The 19,944-nt window shown below is 40.7% G+C and overlaps 1 protein-coding gene across 4 annotated transcripts in view; it reads left to right on the forward strand.

Annotated features, from left to right (window-relative positions):
- The window catches only part of sh3pxd2aa (SH3 and PX domains 2Aa), a 322,252-nt gene that overhangs the window by 248,422 nt on the left and 53,886 nt on the right, over positions 1-19,944 (forward strand). For 3 of the 4 annotated variants that reach the window (XM_059947263.1, XM_059947261.1, XM_059947264.1), the window contains 2 exons: positions 4,115-4,228; positions 17,182-17,265. In XM_059947263.1, coding sequence (XP_059803246.1) covers positions 4,115-4,228; positions 17,182-17,265 — 198 coding nt within the window. The remainder of the gene's footprint in view (positions 1-4,114; positions 4,229-17,181; positions 17,266-19,944) is intronic. The other variant, XM_059947262.1, reaches the window with a different exon arrangement.

A 19,944-nucleotide genomic window follows, 5' to 3' on the forward strand; every position in this document is an offset into this window, starting at 1 on the left:
TGGGAAGGGATAGAGGGGACGAATGGACAAGGGAGTCGCGTAGGGAGCAATCCCTGCAGAAAGAGGAGGGGAGGGAAAGATGTGCTTGGTAGTGGGATCCCGTTGGAGATGGCGGAAGTTACGGAGAATTGTACGTTGGATCCAGAGGCTGGTGGGGTGGTAGGTTAGGGCAAGGGGAGCGCTATCCCAAGTGGGGTGGCCGGAGGATGGGGTGAGGGCAGACATAGGGAAATGGGAGAGATGCGTTTGAGAGCAGAGTTGATGGTGGAAGAAGGGAAGCCCCTTTGTATAAAAAAGGAAGACATCTCCTTCGTCCTGGAATGAAAAGCCTCATCCTGAGAGCAAATGCAGTGGAAATGGAGGAATTACAAAAAGGGGATGGCATTTTTGCAAGAGACAGGGTGGGAAGAGGAATAGTCCAGGTAGCCGTGAGAGTCAGTGGACTTATAGTAGATATCAGTAGATAAGCTGTCTCCAGAGATGGAGACAGAAAGATCGAGAAAGGGTAGGGAGGTGTCGGAAATGGACCAGGTAAATGAGGACAGGATGAAAGTTGGAGGCAAAGTTAATGAAGTCAAGCTCAACATGCATACAGGAGGCAGTGCCAATGCAATCATCGATGTAGCGAAGGAAAAGAGGGGGACGGATACCCATATAGGCTTGGAACATGGACTCTTCCACAAAGCCAACAAAAGGCAGGCATAGCTGGGACCCATGTGGGTGCCCATGGCTACACCTTTGGTTTGGAGGAAGTGGGAGGAGCCAAAGGAGACCTGGGTTAGTAGGATTAAGGGAAAGCCTAAGAAGTTCTAAAAGTACATGAAGAACAAAATTAGTTTAAGGGTAGGACCAGTCATAGATTAAAAAAAGGATACAAATACCTTGAAGTTGGAGGAGGTAGAAGAGCTCCTTAATGAACATTTTCTTAGCAGTCTTCATTAGTGAGAGGGACTTTGACAGGTGTTAAGATGGTGTAGAACAAGTTAATACGTTAGAAAGTATTGATGTTAGGAAAGAGGATTAACTGGAACTTCAACAAAAACGTTAAGATCGATGTCCCCAGGGCCAGATGGAATATACCTCTGATTATTTTGGGAAGTGAAGGGAGAAATTGCTGTGCTTTTGATGATTATCTTTACACCATCATGAGCCACAAGAGTATTGCCAAAAGACTGAAGGATGGCAAATGCTTATGCCTTTTTTTCAAGAAAAATAATAGGAATGATCCTTGGAATTACAGACCAATGAATCTTGTATCGTTTGTGAGCAAACTATTGGAGAGGTTTCTTAGAGAAAGGATTCACAAGCATTTGGAGAAGCTTAGTCTGATTAGAGTTAGTCTGCATGGCCTGGGGAGGGGCAGATTATGAGTAACAAGCATGCTTGAATTCTTTGAGGTCGTGTCAAAACAATTCGATGAAGGTAGAGCAGTGAGTGTGGAGTATTTGGATTTTTGTAGGGTTTTCAACAAGCTTTCCTATGTTAGGCTCATTTAGAGCATCAAGAAGCATGGGATCCAGGGAAACTTGACTGTCCATAAAATGAACAGTAAATTGTGTTGTTCATTTAAGACAAGGTGGGTGATGCACCATCAATAACTCTCGGAGACGTGAGGCGAGATATAGGCTTTTATTGGCTGGAAGAAAGAACAAGCAGCAAATGACCACCACATTACATCCTGGAGACTGAGGCCGGGGCTGTGTCTCCAATCGCCTTTATACCGGGGTCCGTGGGATGAGCCACGGTCTGTGGGAGGAGCCACAGGAGCAATCAGCGGGGGTGGGGGGGCGTTTCCAGACAGGTATATGTAGTTCACCACAGTGGGAGCAGATGGAACAATTTCTACCTGGGGATGGGTGAGCAGTGGTGTTCTGTAGGTATTTGATTTGGGACCCTTGCTGTTTGTGATTTTTATAAATAACTTGGGTGAGGAAGTGGAAGGATGGGTTAGTAAGTTTGCAGATGACACAAAGGTTGGTGTTGTGGATAATGTAGAAAATTGACGTAGGTTGCAGCAAGACATTCATAGATTACAGAGTTGGGTTGAGAAGTGGCAGATGCAGTTCACCTGGAAAAGAATGAAGTGTTTCACTTTGGAAGGTCGAAATTGAAGGCAGAATACAGGGTTAATGGGAGGAGTCTTAGCAAGATCCTGAGGTCCATGTCCATAGATCCCTTAACATGGTGGCACAAGTTGATAGTGTGATTTAGAAGGTGTACAGTGTGTTAGCCTTCATTAGTTGAGGGATTAAGTTCAAGAACCATAACGTAATGTTGCAGCTCTATAAAATTCTGGTTGGATCACTTGGGTCAGTGCTGGTTGCCTCATTATAGAAGCAAGGTGGAACTTTTAGAGAGAGTGCAAAGTAGATTTACCAAGATGATGCCTGAATTTGCATTTTTTATGAGGAAAGGTTTAGCAAGCTAGGACTTTTCTCCTTGGAGTAAAAGAGGATAAGAGGTGACATGATAAAGGTGTACAAGATGATAAGAAGTATAGATAGACTGTATAGTCAGCATCTTTTACCTGGGACAGAAATGACTATTACCAGAGGGCATTATTTTAAGATGATTGAAGGAAAATGTTGGGGGATGTCAGAGGTAGGTTTACAGAGATAATGTTAAGTGCTTGGAACGTCCTGCTAAAGGTAGTGGTAGAAGTGAATATATTAGAGAGATATAAGAGTCTCTTAGGCACATGGATGAAAAAAAGCTGGAACGTGATATGTGAGAGAAGCGTTAGATTGATCTTGGTGTAGATAAAGAGTTGGCACGGCATTGTGGGCTGAAGGACCTGTATTGTACTGTAACCTTCTATAACTCTATGAGACTATGATAAGCAGAATCTGTATTGTATCTCTGGGTTGAGGTTATGGTTATAGAGGATGAGAGTTGAAGAGGAGATCACCTATGATGACTTACACCATGACAAGCTGAAGTGAGACACTAATGCAAATAATGCAGTTGGAATTTTTTGCTTTCTTAAATGTAGTCCCAACTATGGTACCCTTGAGATCACCTCTTCTCAAGTGGCACATTTTCGTAGTTGGTTATGAGTTTGGAAGGCCTTTCTGAGATGGAGCTGAAGTTCTAGCAACTAGCAAGCTGTGGAGTCACTGATGCTCCTAATGCTCCTTCTATCAACACCTTTATAAGCACTCCTCTGTACTTTGTTCTCAGCAAGGTGAATCCTTGGGTTGTTGATGGCTTTTGGCAATGCTGATAAATCTTTGCTTTTCTTGTTTGTTAGTGTAGTGAAGGCCATCTATTTTCTGTCAAGAACACAAGAAAATAGGAGCAGAGGTAGAACACCAGGCTCCTCAAGCCTGTCCAACCTGGTAAGATGGCACCAATAAGTGGCAACACTTCATGTGCAGAGCTGATGGGAATCATCAAATATTCCTGTTTAGGACTACTACAGTTGAAATCCACAGTCACAGCCATAAGAACTTCAGTCAGGAGCACACTTTAAGAAGTTTAAAAAAATTTAATGATTCTCAAAATTTATGAACATTGTAAATATTCTATGCTTCCATGATTTCTTCAGGAAGTATATTAAACTTGCACTTCTTCCAATTAAGTAAATTGCTGCTTTGCCTTGAAAGTAAGTTTGACACCTCGGATGCAGTGGTGTTAGGGGGTAAGGGGAGATTGAATAAGTGAATGGAAGGAGCTATTGGTGGAAATGGAAGAGTTGAATCAGAATGAATGGTCTTTTCACTTTGCTGAAAGGGGTAACAGAGGGAAGATATATCCAATGGTTGGTTATCATTGGAGGTACTAAAAATTATGGAGCTTAATCAGTGAATGTGAAAGTTGTTTGGGTGAAAAATTGAGCAGAGGACAAAGCATATCCGAACTGAACAGGAGAAGACAAAAGTGTAGTAAATGAAATAAATGTGGTTGAGGGAAGTGGTGATTATACTGGAGAGGAACTTTGGCTGAATTGAAAGGAAGATGTACTCGTTTGGATCACTGATTACTCCTACCCCATAAACAACAGGTACATTTGCTCTTCATTGACACAACTGAAGTTTAGCTGCTTGATTTGGTATGGGAACACCACAAGTCCACATTTTCACTTCACTAATAAATGTTGCTCCTTTTATTTCAGGCTGGTGGTTTGTGAGTACAACAGAAGAGCAAGGCTGGGTCCCAGCTACTTACCTAGAGTCACAAAATGGAACCCGAGATGACCTGGATATCAGGACAACAAGAGCTGGAGAGGGTGAGAGTGCTTTTGTTCTTTACAGACATTCCAAAATGTTGTTTTAAGGAGGCATGAGTTTAGCTACTTGAGGCACCAAAGTATCAAGTATTCTGGCTGGAGCATTGTATATAAGAATTGGAATATCACATTACAGCTGTACTAGGCATTGTTGAGGCTACTCTTCTGTAGATTTGTGAGTATTGTTTGCAGTTCTTGTCACCTTGCTTTAGGAAGAATATCATTAAACTAGAGAGAATGCAGAAAAGATTTTTTAAAATGTTGACAGAACTAAGTGCTTGAGTTAAAAGAAGAGACTAGATAGGCTTTGATGCTTTCACTTTGAGTAAAGGCTGAGGGATAACATTACAGGGGTTTATATAATCATGAAGGATGTATATGGATAGTGCTTTTCCTCCAAGTAGGGAAGTCTAAAATCAGAAGGTGTAGATTTAAATGGAAAAGTTTAGGATTTAAAGGGGACCTGAGGGGCAAGGTTGGTGGGTAGATAGAACAAATTGACAGAGGAAATGGTAGAAGTGTAAAATTACAATATTCAAAAGATATTTGGACAGGTGCCTGTATTGTAGAGGTTTAGATTGATGTGGGCCAAATGCAGGTGTGAATGACTTGGACCAAATGGCCTGTTACCAAGCTGTATAATTCTATGACTGGTAGTGACAGCATCATATTCCCATATGCTCAATATCAATATGTTCACATTCCTTACAAGTCAAACCCCCTGTATTACAATACAAACAATTTAAACTTGCATTCTTCCGATGTCCCATGTTATACTTAAGTTTGTTCTGGCCCCCTATGATGGTGTACTTTTCTTTTGATATTTGACTGCAGCTCCCTCCCATCCAAACATGAATTCCTCTCTACCATATATTGTCCTGTTAAATTAGTTTAACCCTTTAGAACAGCACTGGCAGACTTCCCCACAGGAATGTTGGACGCTGGTTTAAAAGCAGTTTCAATGATTCAGAAATCTAATGCCTCCCTTTTATATTAACCCTTTAGCCACACATTTATTTCACCTATTCACATACTCCTGTACTCTCTGGCACGTGGTATTAAAAGTTATGCAGATATTATAGTTGTAGACAATTTAGCTTTCATTCTGAAACCTAAGTCTACGTAATTCACATTATAGAATCTCATCCTTTTAGTTATAGTCATTCAGCACAAGCAGGCCTTTGTTTATACTGACCAAAATGCACTCTTCTATACCATTATCTGATCAGCCAATGCCTCTCCAAGTCTAGATTAATCCTGTTCCTCAGAATTAATTTTCCAGTAAATTTCCCTATTACTGATGTTTGTCTCATTGGCATTAATCACCTGGCTTATTGCAGCTGACCTGTTTAAAGATATACAGTTTGCTATTCTCCAGGCATCTGGGACCACACAAGAGGGAGATTAAGAGGGATATATAAAGGCAGACAACAAAAAGGGAGGGATGAAATCTGTGGAATGGGGGTGGTAAGGAACATTGGGGCAAATGAGATGGGTAGATTGGGTGGAGAGAAAATAAACAGTATTTTACTCAGGCTGTTTTGCTGTAGCGCATACTGATCATGGCCAGTGCCACAACAGTTGCTTCAAAATGTTCACTTCAGCTATAGACAACATAAAACACTAAGATGCAGGAGCAGAATTAGGCCATTTGGCCCATCATGTCTATCCTACCATTCCATCATGGATGATATATTATCACTCTCAACCCCATTCTCCTGCCCTCTCCCTGTAAATCTAGACATGCTTGCTAATTGAGAAATCAAACCTTTGCTTTAAATCTACCTAATCACTTGGTCTCCACAGATGGTTCTGGCAATGAATTCCACAGATCCACCACACTCTGGCTAAAGAAATTCCTCTTTATCTCTGTTCCAAAAGGATGTCCTTGTATTCTGAGGCTATGCCCTGTGGTCCTGAACTCTCCCAAAGTTAGAAACGTTCTCTCAACATCCTCTCTTTCTAGGCCTTTCAACATTTGATAGGTTCAATCAGATATCCCCCCCCCACCCCACCCCCCACCATTCTTCTACACTCTAGCGATTACAGGCACTATTTTGTTCTTAGGTTCATTCTTGCAAAGTCACCTGCAGACCCTCTCCAATGCCAGTGCATCCTTTAGAAAAGGGGTCCAGAATTGTTCACAATACTCCAAATATGATCTGACCAGTGCTTTATAAAGCCTCAACATTACATCCTTGCTTTTATGTACTAGTTCTCCCAAAACGACTGCTGATTTGTTTTCCGTTCTACCAACTCCAGTTAACCTTCAGGGAACCCTGCGCGAGGGCTGCCAAATTCCCTTTGCTCTTACAATTTATGAATTTGCTCCCTGTTTTAAAAAAAATACACGTTCCCTAACCTAACCTATAGGCATAATATGATTAGGAATAGTTAGCATGACCTTGTCAAAGGCAAGTATGAGCCTGATTGAATTTTTTTGAGGATGTGACTAAACACATTGATGAAGGTAGAGCAGTAGATGTACTGTACATGTATTTCAGCAAGGCATTTGATAAGGTACCCCATGCAAGGCTTATTGAGAAAGTAAAGAGTCATGGGATCCAAGGGGACATTGCTTTGTGGATCCAGAACTGGCTTGCCCACAGAAGGCAAAGAGTGGTTGTAGACTGATCATATTCTGCATGGAGGTCGATCACCAGGGGTGTGCCTCAGGGATATGTTCTGGGACCCCTGCTCTTTGTGATTTTTATAAATGACCTGGATGAAGAAGTGTTAGTAAATTTGTTGATGGCACAAAGGTTGGAGATGTGGATAGTGTGGAGGGCTGTCAGAGGTTACAGTGGGACATTGATAGGATGCAAAACTGGGCTGAGAAGTGGCAGATGGAGTTCAACCCGGATAAGTGTGAGGTGGTTCATTTTGGTAGGTCAAATATGTTGACAGAATATAGTACTAATGGCAGTGTGGTACTCTTGGCAGTGTGGAGGATCAGAGGGATCTTGGGGTCCGAGTCCATAGGATGCTCAAAGCAGCTGCGCAGGTTGACTCTGTGGTTAAGAAAGCATACAGTGCATTGGCCTTCATCAATCTTGGGATTGAGTTTAGGATCCTGGGCAGACCTGACTTGGAGTACTGTGCTCATTTCTGGTCGCCTCACTACAGGAAGGATGTAGAAACCATAGAAAGGGTGCAGAGGAGGGTGCAAGAATGTTGCCCGGATTGGGGAGCACGCCCTATGAGAATAGGTTCTGTGAACTCGGCCTTTTTTCCTTGGAGCGATGGAGGTTGAGAGGTGACCTGATAGGTGTATAAGATGATAAGAGGCATTGATCGTGTGGATAGTCAGAGGCTTTTTCCCAGAGCTGAAATGGCTAGCACGAGAGGGCACAGTTTTAAGGTGCTTGGAAGTAGGTACAGAGGAGATGTCAGGGTTAAGTTTTTTTACACAGAGAGTGGTGAGTGTGGAATAGGCTGCCGGCGACAGTGGTAGAGGCGAATACGATAGGGTCTTTTAAGAGACCTCTGGACAGGTACATGGAGCTTAGAGGGCTCTGGGTAAGCCTAGTAATTTTTAAGGTAGATACATGTTTGGCACAATTTTGTGGGCCGAAGGGCCTGTATGGTGCTGTAGGTTTTCTATGTTTCTATATTCCATCTGCCACTTTTTAGCCCATTCTCCTAATCCGTCTATGTCTTGTAGATTGTCTGCTTCCTCAACACTACGTATCCCTCTACCTATCTTTGCTTCATCTGCAAATTTGGCCATAAAGACATCAATTCAGTCATGTAGATCATTTGAGATGTAATGTGAAAAGTAGCAGCGCCAACACCAACTTCACAGAACACAACTAGTCACTGAGTCACTGGCAAACAACCAAAAAAACCCTGCCCTCCCTTTATTCCCACTCCTTGCCTTCTGAAAGTCAGCCAATCTTTTATCAATTCTAGTATCTTTCCCATAATACCATGGGCTCTTATCTTGATAAGCAAATTCATGTGCAGGATTTTGTCAAAAAATCCAAGTAAACATCCACTGACTCTGCATTATCTAGTTAACAGGTGCTGTAAACTTTATGACAGTTGTTTGTTTGCAAACTTTCTGTGTGATGTATTCATTTAACTTTGAGATAACAATCACTGTTGCAGTGAATTTTTGATCCTGTAAATAAAACTTGTTTATTGCACACTGATGACGTTATTCAGTGCACAAATTGTGAAGTGGAAATAGCCTTCATTAAAGTAATAGGAAGTGCCAACCCTGACCCTAGTTTCCCAAGAGTCAACTACTCAGCAGGAAATGGTGCCCTCTTGTTTCCAGGTGTAGCCCATCTTCTTGGTGTATCCTTCCTCTCCCAGGGGTGAGGTCTTTGGAGCTTCTGTTGACGTTTCTGTGGCACTGCACTTTTACAGGATGGGGTTGCTAGCCCAATGCCCCACTCTCCTCCTGTCACAGCCAGCTTGCAACTGTCCATGGTGGAGTTATGATAAATACATTTAGGAATTAAATATTCTAGAGTACTTGATGTATAGGAAGCAAAAACATTGCTGAAAAGCTATGGAGGTATGTCCTCAGTAATTGCCTTGATATTAATCAGAATCACTTTACTGTCATTTAGTGAAACATACCAGAATTGATTGTGGTTCGGTGAAAAGCATAACGCGCAGGACAATACCATAACAGGCAACACAATAGGAACTAATAATTTATAAAACAATATTGCAACTAGCCATGAGCAATCAACAAATAGTAGAATGGTCAAATGCACAAATGTCAATTATCAAACTTAAATAAATGTTAATATATGAAGAGGCCGAATAATTATCAACAGAACTAGGAGAGCAGGAGAGCTGAGCTGAAAAGTGGCAGATGGAGTTCAACACAAAAATGATATTCACCCTCGAAGTCAAATTTGAAGGCGGAATACAGGGTTAATGGCATGATTCTTAGCTGTGTGGAGGAACAGAGAGACTTTGGAATCCATGCTCATGGATCCTTCAAAGTTTTTTTTATATAATTTTTTTAAAATTGAATTTTCAAATAGGTTACAGAAAGAAAAAAAATATCAACCATTCACCCCCTCCTCTTGACTCCTCCTCCCTAATATATCCCTATAGAAAAAAAAGAGAAGAAAAGAAAGAAAGAAAGAATGCCTGGATATCGGAAGATTCCCACATGCTCAATGGAGTTCATAATAGCTTTAATATGTATATTTATTTCTTTCCCCAGATAACCAATAATTTTATCTTCAGAGCACCTTATTCCTATAGGTATATTATTTAATCCTATTTTTTGTAAATAAGGGCACCAAATTTTCAGAAATATTTCATATTTATCTCTTAAATTATAAGTAATTTTTTCAAGTGGAATGCAGCTAAAAATTTCATTCTTCCAACGATCTATACTTAAGTATGAATCCAATTTACAAGTAACTGCAATGGCCTTTTTGGCTACTGCCAATGCAATTTTTATGAATTCTTTCTGATATTTATTCAATTTGGATTTCGATTTTATCCCTTCAATATCGCCTAGTAAAAATAATGTTGGATTACGTAGAAGTTGTATTCCAATAATTTGTTCCAGTAAAACTCTTAAATTTGGCCAAAAAGGTTGAATTTTAAAACAAGACAAGAGTGTAAAAAAGTACCAATTTCTTGATTACATCGAAAACATTGATCAGATAAATTTGAGTTTAATCTATTTATTTTTGTGGTGTAATATATAATTGATGTAAAAAGTTATATTGTACTAATCTTAGTCGAACATTTATTGTATTTGTCATACTGTCAAGACATAACCTTGACCAACTTGTTTCATCAATTTTAATATTCAAATCAGTTTCCCATTTTTGTCTTGACTTATGAATTCCTTGTTTAATTGCCTGTTTTTGAATCAAATTATACATACCAGAAATAAAATTTTTAATTTTTCCTTTATGAATTAAAGTTTCTATTTCATTAGGTTTTGGCAATAACATTGTTTGACCCAGTTTATCTCTTAAATAAGCCCTTAATTGGAAATAACAGAAAAGAGTGTTATTTGATATTTTATATTTATTCTTTAATTGGTCAAATGACATTAATATACCTCCTTCAAAACAGTCTTCGATATATCTAATCCCTTTGTGAAACCAGTTATATAAAAGTTGATTATCCATTGTAAAAGGGATAAGTTTATTTTGAATTAGAGGTCTCTTTGCTAATAAAGATTTCTTTATCTCATCATCAACATTTATATTATTCCATAAATCAATCAAATGTTGTTAAAAAAAGTAATAGGGTGGTTAAGAAGGCGGATTCCCTGCTTCCTCAACACAAGATTCTGTAGAGGCTGGAAATCCAGAGCAACACACAAAATACTGTAGGAGCTCAGCCTGTCAGGCAGCATCTGTGGAGAGGAATAAACAGTCAGCATTTCAGATAGAGACCTATCATCAGGATTGGAAAGGAAGGGGGAAGAAGCCACAATGTGATGGGGAGAGGAAAGGAGTACAAACTAGGTGATGGATGGAATCAGATGAGTGGGGAAGGTGGGATAAAGTAAAAAGCTGGGAGGTGATGGGTGGCAAAGATAAAGGGTTGAAGAAGGAATCTGATAAAGGAGAGTGGATCATGGGAGGAAGGGCACTGGGAGGGGAGGTGATAGGCAGGTGAGGAGAAAGGAAGCTGCATGAGGGAAGCCAGAGTGGAGAATGGAAGAAGGGGGAGGGGGAATTAAATTTAAGTTCATCCCATCAGGTTAGAGACTACCCAGATGGAATATTAAACAATTCTCCTCCAACCTGAGAGTAGCCTCACCATTGTAGTAGAGGAGGCCATGGACTGACATATCAGAATGGGGATTGGAATTAAAATGGTTGCCCTCAGGAAATCCTGCTTGTTGCAGATGGATCAAGTGTGCTGATCAAGGTGGTCATTAAATCTATGCTGGGTCTAACCAATGGAGCAGGCTGCATCAGAAGCAATGGATTCAATAGATGACCCGATTTGCTGCTGATGAGAACATAAGAACACAAGAAATAGGAGCAGGAATAGGCCATCTGGACCATGAGACCTGCTCTGCCATTCAATAAGCTCATGGTTGATCTGACCGTGGAGTCATCTTCACCTTCTTGCCTTTTCCCCATAACCTTTAATTCTTCTACTATGCAAAAATCTATCCAACCTTATCTTTAATATATTTACTGAGATAGCCTCCACTAGCAGAGGATTCCACAGCTTCACCAGTCTTTGGGAAAAGCAGTTGCTCCTCATGTCTATGCTAAATTTACTCCCACAAATCTTGAGGCTATGTCCCCTAGTTCTAGTCTCTCCTACCAGTGGAAACAACTTTACTGCCTCTATCTTATCTATCCCTTTCATAATTTTATATGTTTCTATACGATCTCCTCTCATCCTTCTGAATTCCATCAAGTACAGTCCCAGGCGACTCAATCTCTTCTCATAATCTAGCCCCTTCATCTCTGGAATCAACCTGGTGAACCTCTTCTACAATGCCTCCAAAGTCAGTATATCCTTCCTTAAGTAAGGAGACCAGAACTGCACGCAGTACTTCGGATGTGGCCTCACCAGCACCCTATACGTTTGCAGCATAACCTCCCTGCTCTTAAATTCAACCCTCTAGCAATGAAGGCCAATATTCCATTTGCCTTCTTGATAGCCTGTTGCACCTGCAAACCAACCTTTTGCGATTATGCTGATGTGTTGCCTTACCCGGAACGACTCTTTGGAGCCCTGAATCGAGGTGAGTCAAAAATTTAGTAGACAGGTGCACACTGTCTGCACACATTTGCAGAGATACATGCCTGGATGGAAATTAGTAGTGAGAGATGAATGGACAAGGGAATCATGGAGAGATTATATTCCTGCAGGATGTGGAGAATTAGAGTTGGGGAAGGTAAAGATTTGTTTGGTGGTAGGATCCCATTGAAGATGGTGGAAGTTGTGGAGAATGATGTGCTGGTGCAGGGGCTCAAGGGGTGGTAGGTAATATCAGGAAGAACTCTATCCCTGTTAATGATGCAGGAAGACAGAGTGAGTACAGATGTCTGGGAAATTGAGGATATGCAGGTAGCATCAATGGTGGAGGAAGGGATATTCCATTCTTTGAAGAAGGAAACATCTCTCATCTTCTAGTAAGCAATGCCTCATTCTGGGAACAGATGCTTTGGAAACCAAGGAACTAAGAAAAGGGAATGCCATTTTTACACGTGCAGGAGGAAAGGTCTAATTACAACTGCTGTTTTGAAGAGCCAGCACTGGTATGTCTCCTGTAAGATTCTTTAATTCTGAGTTACTATCTTAACTGAAGGAAGCATTCAGTAGGAAAAGCCGTTATCTCCACCACTGGCAGCCTGAGCACAATGGATTTAAATCCAATCCTGAAAGCTTTCCATTTCTCTCATTCTTTACAATACTAATTAAAATGTATTTCTTTAATCAAACTGTGGAGTTCTGAAATGGTGCTTTATTTCATGACTGGGTGACCATCGATAGAGAATGATTGGTATTATCAACAAACAAGCGAAGAAACATACCACTGTGATGGTAGAAGGGAAATTAACTGACTTTTGTTCTGTTATCATCTACTGGTTGTGATGTTACTCTTGCATCTAAGTACTTACCATTCATTGTGCATTAATAACTTTCTAATCGTTATCTCATTTTGTTGTGAGGTTGTTCTCTCCTTGTCTAATTTACATTTTCTGTTCAATCAACTATCTCGTTATTCAGATGTTTGTTTTGAATCATTTTCTTAAATACTGGCATATGCACATTTAACTCTCTGAGTACTGTTGATAAAGATAGTTAAGCTGTGTTAACATTCATAGGGTAACAGCTGCTTAAAAGTTGCTCCTTAATTGCATCCCTATGTTTAAAAAGGCATAATAGATATTCCTGCTCATCTGGAACTAGATTTAAAATCCAACTCAGAGGGCATATTTTCTCCTGTAGTCTTTATCTGGCTCTTGCAATGGTTGTTTAAACCAGAGAACTCAATTCTGTGTGAACAGTGGGTGAGTGATGAGAGAATGCACAATGTAGTTACCGTTCACTCCTAATATATCGGATCATATCCATGTCAATCAACAGAAGATGCCCACTTTCATTTCCTTTATAAACTCTCCATCGAGTCATTGTCAATGGGTGATCAGAACACAGTACGTCAAATTACATTGTGCATGAAAATGTATGAATACAATCAGAATCAGATTTATTGTTGCTGACATATGTCATGAAATTAGTTGTTCTGTGTTACCATTTATTTAATATACCTAATCATGGAAAATATTTAGTACTCAGAATGTTAAAAGAGTTGTTGCTCACCAGTATTTTCATGTTGTACTAAAAACGAAAGCCAGTTGTGGCATTCAGACTGGAGGAGTAATTGGAATAAATGCAAAATAACAAAACAATCAATTAAGAGAAAACATTTCTGTGTTGGTACTGTCTGCTAGAAAAGAATCCCTACTAGATTTTCTGGCAGTTAGGACAAACAGTACTCCAATAAAGTGGAGACTGCAGATGCTGTAATCTGGAGCAAAACATAGTCGCTGGAGAAACTCAGCATGTCAGGCAACATCTGTGGAGGGAAGTGAACTGCTGACATTTCAGGTTGAGTCCCTTCATCTTGACGAAAAGAAAGAGGGGAGATAGCCAGTACAAAAAGGTGGAGAGATGGGATGGAGCAAGTGATGGGTGGATCCAAGTGAGGAGGGTGATATGCAGGAGGAGAGAGAGTGAGAATTATGTCAGAAGTAGGAATGTGCTGGGTGGAAGTGGCAAAGGGTTGAAGATGATGGAGTCTGATAGGAAAGGAAGATGGAGCACAGAATAAAGGGATGGAGGTGGTGGGGGATGGGGTGAAACCATTGGAAGGTGTCTGGGTGAAAGGCAGATGGAGAGGGTGGGAAAGAAAGATAAGGACCAGGCAGCTCAGGAGGAAAGAGCAAATGGAAGCAGGACAGAGAGCGAGTAGTCACTGGAAGCTTGAGATTTGATATTCATGCCGCCATGTTGGAGATGTGATAACATGGACATCAAATTAGGGTCACAGAGCACTATGGCACAGTTTTCAGCACAGAAACAGGTTGTTTGGCCCATCTAGTCCTCTTGAAACACACCTGGACAACTCCCATCCATGTACTTACCGCAATCTAAATTCTCAAAGTTCTTACAATTCAAATTTTCAAACTTCCAATAACTGTCTCCATTCTGTCCCTTTCCCCCTCTCTTCTTGAACTACTTGACACCCATTACCCTATCTCTTTCCCTCTTCCAACCTTCTCCATATGCCCATTACCCATACTCTTTTCCCACTGGTTCAATCCCCACCTTCCTCCTTTTTTCACGTGTTCCACTGATCAGATTCTGTTATCTTTATCCCTTTTAAATCTCCTCTGTCTTTTAGGGGTAAGTTTGTTTTTACACAGAAAGTGATTGATAATTAATGCATGCTGTCAGAGGAGGTGGTGAAAGCAGGTACATCTACTTTGTCTGAGCAGAGTAGATGAAGACAAACTGGTTTAAAAAAAAATCAAATGTTACAAGTACAAACATTATTTCACAAGTAGTTTGGGTTAGGATTTGAGGAATGGGGTGGTAATAGTGAAAGCAGATTCAATTGCTGTAAGAAGGAAGCTTAAAAAGCATCTGAAAAGAATTTATAAGCTATAATGAGAGGGATCAGCTAAATTGCTTTACTTAAGAGTCAATACAGTTTCATTTTGTACCCTCCACTCATTATTGCATGCTCCCTACTTGTAGACTCTCCATTGATGAGAAACAGTTCCCTCACATTTACGCTTTCAAGCCTTATGAGAATGTTCTATGTTTTACCGAAAACCTCTCTCATTATTTAAAATCCATTGAGTAGAGGCCTATCTTATTCAGGGTTTTTCAGAAAATGGACCCCATATCCCAGAAATCAAAGTTGTGAATTGACACAGCAGAAAGTTCAAGTATAGGAGGTTTTTTTTATTAGAGTAGAGGCCAAACTCTCACAGAACTATAAGTGAGGTCATAGAGTCCTAGAATACTACAGCACAGAAACAAGCACTTTGGCATATCTAATCCATGCTGAGCTATTAATCTGCCTAGTCCATTAACGTGCAAATGGACCACAGCGCTCTACCTCTCCAAATTTCTCTTAAATGTTGAAATTGAACCTGCATATGCCGCTTCTGCTGGCAGCTCATTCTACACTCTCACCACTCTGAGTGAAGAAGTTGCCCCTCATGTTCCCCTTAAAGATTTCACCTTTCACCCTTAACCCCTGATCTCCAGTTGTAGTCTCACCCAACTTCAGTGGGAAAAGCCCGCTACACTTCATAATTTTGTATACCTCTATCAGATGTCCCCTCATTCTGCAAGGGAGATCTGATAGAGGTAACCTATTCAAACTTCCCTATTACACAAGTCTGCAAGTCCTGGTTACATCCTTGTACATTTTCTCTGCATTCTTTCAATCTTTTTGAAATCTTTCCTGTAGGTAGGTGGCCAAAACTGCACACAATACTCCAAGTTAGGCCTCACCAATGTCTTATACAACTTCACGCATAACATCCCAACTCCTGTACTCAGTACTTCTGATTTATGAAGGCCAATTTGCCAAAAGCTTTCTTTATAGCCCTAGATACCCATGATGCCACTTTCAAGAAATCATGGATTTATATTCCCAGACCTTTCTGTTCTACTGCACTGCTCAGTACACTACTGATGATTTTGTAAATCTTACTATGGTTTGTCCTCTCAATGTGCAAAACCTCACTTGTCTGCATTAAATTCCGTCTTCCATTTTTAACCCATTTTTCCAGCTGGTGCAGATCCGCTGTAAGATTTGATTATCTTTCTCACCGTCCACTATACCCTCAATCTTGGAGTCATCTGCTCATTTGCTGATCCAGTTTACAACATTAACATCCAGATCATTATTATAAATGACAAATAACAATGGACCCAGAACTGATCACAGTGGCACGCCACTAGCCACAGGCCACCTGTCAGAGGGGCAACCACCTACTACTGCTCTCTGGTTTTTCCATTGTCTCCAATTGTAGCAGTCTTCCTTCCTTTTGTTCCACAAATCCCTTGCAATAAAGGCTAACATTCTATTTGCCTTCAAGATTTTACTTGCATTTTTACCTTCTGCATCTCATACCCAGATCTCACTGTATACCAGCTTTTATGAGGTACTATAATTTGACAAGTATTCCAAAGTCACCGAGTCAGTCATCACAGAATCAGTCCCTTCAGCCCACCATGTCTGTGCCAACTATCAAATAATCACCTTTAATAATCCTGTTTGCCAGGATCTGTAGTCTTGCATATCTTGGTAATGCATGTCTAAGTGTTTCTTAAATGTTGTGAGAGTAATTGACTACCTATTCTTACACAGTGCATTCTAGATTGTCACTACCCTCTGGGAGAATCAATTCTCACTTGTACCCTTTCTCACCATTTTATTTACCAATACAGCCATCTTCAGGTGTTTTTGGACTTATGCACCAAGATCTCTCCACTTCCTATTAATCTAGAGGGATGTACCACTCATTTTGTATATCCTATCTTTATTGGTCCTCCCAAAGTGCATCATCTCACATTTGTTGGGACTAAATTTCATTTGCCATTGTTTTGCCCATCTTATGAACTGAACAATATTGTTCCATAACCTACCAGTTGAGTTTCAGTCACTAAACTGTGCTAGTTTACTACTTGGTGCTGAGAGAGTGTACAGACTCCTAAAAAGGTTTTTCATATTATATCTTGAAGAGGATATACAAACCAAAACATTTTCTAGTGTACAGAGAAATACACAGCCTACTGCTAGATTTAAAAATGAAAGATTTATTTGTAATTGTTCAATTTCATAAACTCCATCCAGTCCTAATCCACGTGGTTACTTTGTGAACATGTTCATCTTTTCTTTTTTTGTTAACATTTGACTGTTCAATTTTATGTCTGTTTTGTACTATTTCACTCCATACTTATAGTAACTAAGAGACGCAAAGCTCATCTGCGTCGACTGGACCGGAGGTGGACTTTGGGAGGAATGTATAACCGGCAACAAAACCCAGGTGAAAAAAGGCCCATGCCCTTTTAATTCAGTTACTGGACAGAAAGACTGAACAGTTTGTACTTTCTCTAAAAGGCTGACTATTCTGATTTATTGATTGTGAATGCATGCATTGTGTTTGTCTCTATGGTGATCTTTTCAAAGTTTCTGATGTATTTTTGTCTGATTTTTCACACACTATGGTTTTGGCACCTACCAGAGTGGATGCTTAAAGATCAGATTGATATCTTGAAAAGTTGGTTTGAATCATAGAATAAAAGCAAGATCAACTGATAACAACACACACAAAATGCTGGTGGAACACAGCAGGCCAGGCAGCATCTATAAGGAGAAGCACTGTCGACGTTTTGGGCTGAGACCCTTCGTCAGGACTAACTGAAAGGAAAGATAGTAAGAGATTTGAAAGTAGCAGGGGGAGGGAGAAATGCGAAATGATAGGAGAAGTCCGGAGGGGGTGGGATGAAGCTAAGAGCTGGAAAGGTGATTGGCGAAAGTGATACAGAGCTGGAGAAGGGAAAGGATCATGGGACGGGAGGCCTCGGGAGAAAGAAAGGTGGTGGGGGGGAAACACCAGAGGAAGATGGAGAACAGGCAAACAACTAAATATGTCAGGGATGGGGTAAGAAGGGGAGGAGGGGCATTAACGGAAGTTAGAGAAGTCAATGTTCATGCCATCAGTTTGGAGGCTACCCAGTCGGTATATAAGGTGTTGTTCCTCCAACCTGAGTTTGGATTCATTTTGACAGTAGAGGTATCACTTCCACCAATCACCTTTCCAGCTCTTAGCTTCATCCCATCCCCTCCGGTCTTCTCCTATCATTTCACATCTCCCCCCACTACTTTCAAATCTCTTAGTATCTTTCCTTTCAGTTAGTCCTGACAAAGGGTCTTGGCCCGAAACGTCGACAGTGCTTCTCCTTATAGATGCTGCCTGGCCTGCTGTGATCCACCAGCTTTTTGTGTGTGTTGTTGTTTAAATTTCCAGCTTCTGCAGATTTCCTTGTGCAAGATCAACTGATAATACAGTTATAGAATTATAATATTAGTACATCAAAGAAGCAGGCCATTTGGCTGTTAAATTTATGCCAATACTGAAGGAAGCTGTTGAAATAAGTTTATTCTTATGATTCAAGCACTATAAAATGAATAAAAGGTTCTATTTCTGACTGTGAGAAACCTGACAGAAATGACAGGTTTGACGTGGCTGAGACCAAGTTCTTGGTACGAACTGGAAAATTATTTTTTCTGAAGTTTTATTAAGAAATCTCATTAGTGATTTTCTCTGCTAAAGTAAAATACAGATATTTTTCTTAAATGAATATTCCTCTGTATTTCCTCACTGCTTTTGAAATCTAACTGGTTTGTGCTCATCCTCTTCAAGGACCTGCCTTTTTATAAAGGCAAGATTCTAATTACTTTCAACACATGACCCAAATCCATCAGATTTAAAGAATCAAACATTATAAGTCCTCTGGAGGCACAAAAGACAGCTGATGCTGGAAATCTGGATCAGCACACAAAATGTTGGAAGCCCTTGCTGGTCAGACGGCATCTGTGGAGGGAAATGGGCAGTCAACGTTTTAGGCTGAGCCCTCTTCAGGACTGTGTGTATTAAAGGCTGGAGGGAGGGGAAGAACAAGTTTAAAAGTTTCTGCCACCTGCTGCATCTACCTCCTTCCTCATTGGTTCTGCTGCCACATACTGTTGTTTTTTTTCCATGCTGAACTTCTGCTGCCCTGGGCACTTCCCAATGCTTGTAAGCTTGGCCTTCTGCTCACATGTTTAGCCTTCTTTCCCCATATGCTGATCACATTCCTATGCTGTTTCCTCCTCCCCAGACTCTGCCTCTCTCAAGTCATTCCATTTCGTGTTGAGCTCCGTCTCTCCTGCCAAGTTCTATGATCCTTTCCTATATTCTATTCACCAACCCCATGTTCTTCCCTCCTTCTCCCCGGCTTTCCCACATTTCACGGTGACTTCAAACAAACTCATTACAGCGCAGATCATGAATACGATTAAATACTCCCATTTCACCCTGCTGCAGCTGAGAATCACAACTGCATCCAAGGTCTGTACAGTTAATGAAGATACTTTAATATGATTGAACAATCTATCACTTCTTATTGATGTTTAAAATTGATGAAAGTAATGCCGATTGTGGCCAAACTTCTCGTCAGAATTCTTGAAGGAAATGTGAATGTCGTTGAGGACAAAAAGAATGGGATTTTTGACTCCCAATGCTGACTATATTGTTGGCAAACATACTGTCTGTAATAAATAAAATTGATGATCTCAGAGGGACATAGGGACAGCTTGTGTCCTCTGCTTCATGGAATCCTGGTTAACCCTGCCCATACTGGAATCAGTGATTCAGATTGATGGGTTCACTACACACCATCAGGATTGGACTTACAAGTCTCTGAAAAGCAGAGGTGGAGGTATATGCCTCATGATGGACTCCTCTTGGTGATTAATGTGACGGCGATGTTCCAGTTTTGCTCTCCAGACCTGGAGTATCTTGCAATGAAGTGTCGGCCATTTTAGACTCTGCGGGGGATTTCAGCGATCATTTTGTGCATTCCACCTCAGTCCAGTGTCAAACGGGCTCTAGATGATCTGAGCAATGTGTTCAGCAGGCACAAAACAGCACACTCTAACACTCTCACCATCATTTTGGGGG

Source organism: Hypanus sabinus, chromosome 22 (genome assembly GCF_030144855.1).
Source record: "Hypanus sabinus isolate sHypSab1 chromosome 22, sHypSab1.hap1, whole genome shotgun sequence".
Classification (NCBI taxonomy): Eukaryota; Metazoa; Chordata; class Chondrichthyes; order Myliobatiformes; family Dasyatidae; genus Hypanus; species Hypanus sabinus.